At 43.0% G+C, this 612-nt stretch overlaps 1 protein-coding gene across 1 annotated transcript in view; it reads right to left on the bottom strand.

Annotated features, from left to right (window-relative positions):
- LOC109471323 overlaps positions 1 to 612 on the bottom strand; it is a 19511-nt gene that overhangs the window by 2362 nt on the left and 16537 nt on the right. Inside the window, exon 17 of the mRNA XM_019770612.1 lies at positions 174 to 343. Within this exon, the coding sequence (XP_019626171.1) occupies positions 174 to 343 (170 nt within the window). The remainder of the gene's footprint in view (positions 1 to 173; positions 344 to 612) is intronic.

The raw sequence follows: 612 nt of genomic DNA on the forward strand, positions 1-612 counted from the left end.
CCGCCTACCCCCCCCCAACCACACACACACACACGCTAACTTCGGACTCACAGGCGACCACAGAAATGGCGGCACAGAAACTAAAATGCCTTTTTTCGTCTAACACCAGACCTTTTCCCATTTCCAAACTCATCATAAATTAAAGTTGTATCAAAACTGTACTTTGCACGAACCTTTGTCAGCTGCCACTGTCGTGTCACTTGTGTAAGCCTCATTAACCATTCCAGTCACGTACGTCTTGTAGATGTTCCACAGTTTGAAGCCGTCATCCCGATAAAGGTAGTCTGTCAAACCATCAGACCCAGCCTCGTCAAAACCTCGACGTTTCAGCTCATCGGGAAATCTATTGTTATGGTAAACGACACGTATACTTATTTTAGGTACTTTATATTCTATTATCATATAGCCGGGTGGCGTAGACCAATCAGAGGCCTCCGTTACCCGTGCTTTATTCTCCGATAAACCATGGCTCAGCCGTGCGTTATTCTCCATAAACCATGGGTGAAACCATAATGATATAGGGGTACACAGCTCTTTCTGTTAATATTCATAGCAGTTTCCTGGTCAGACAAAATTATGTTTTTTTTAAGCTTCATATAAACTAAAATGTGT

The sequence above is a fragment of the Branchiostoma belcheri genome, unplaced genomic scaffold (assembly GCF_001625305.1).
Source record: "Branchiostoma belcheri isolate BF01 breed outbred unplaced genomic scaffold, Haploidv18h27 scaffold248, whole genome shotgun sequence".
Classification (NCBI taxonomy): Eukaryota; Metazoa; Chordata; class Leptocardii; order Amphioxiformes; family Branchiostomatidae; genus Branchiostoma; species Branchiostoma belcheri.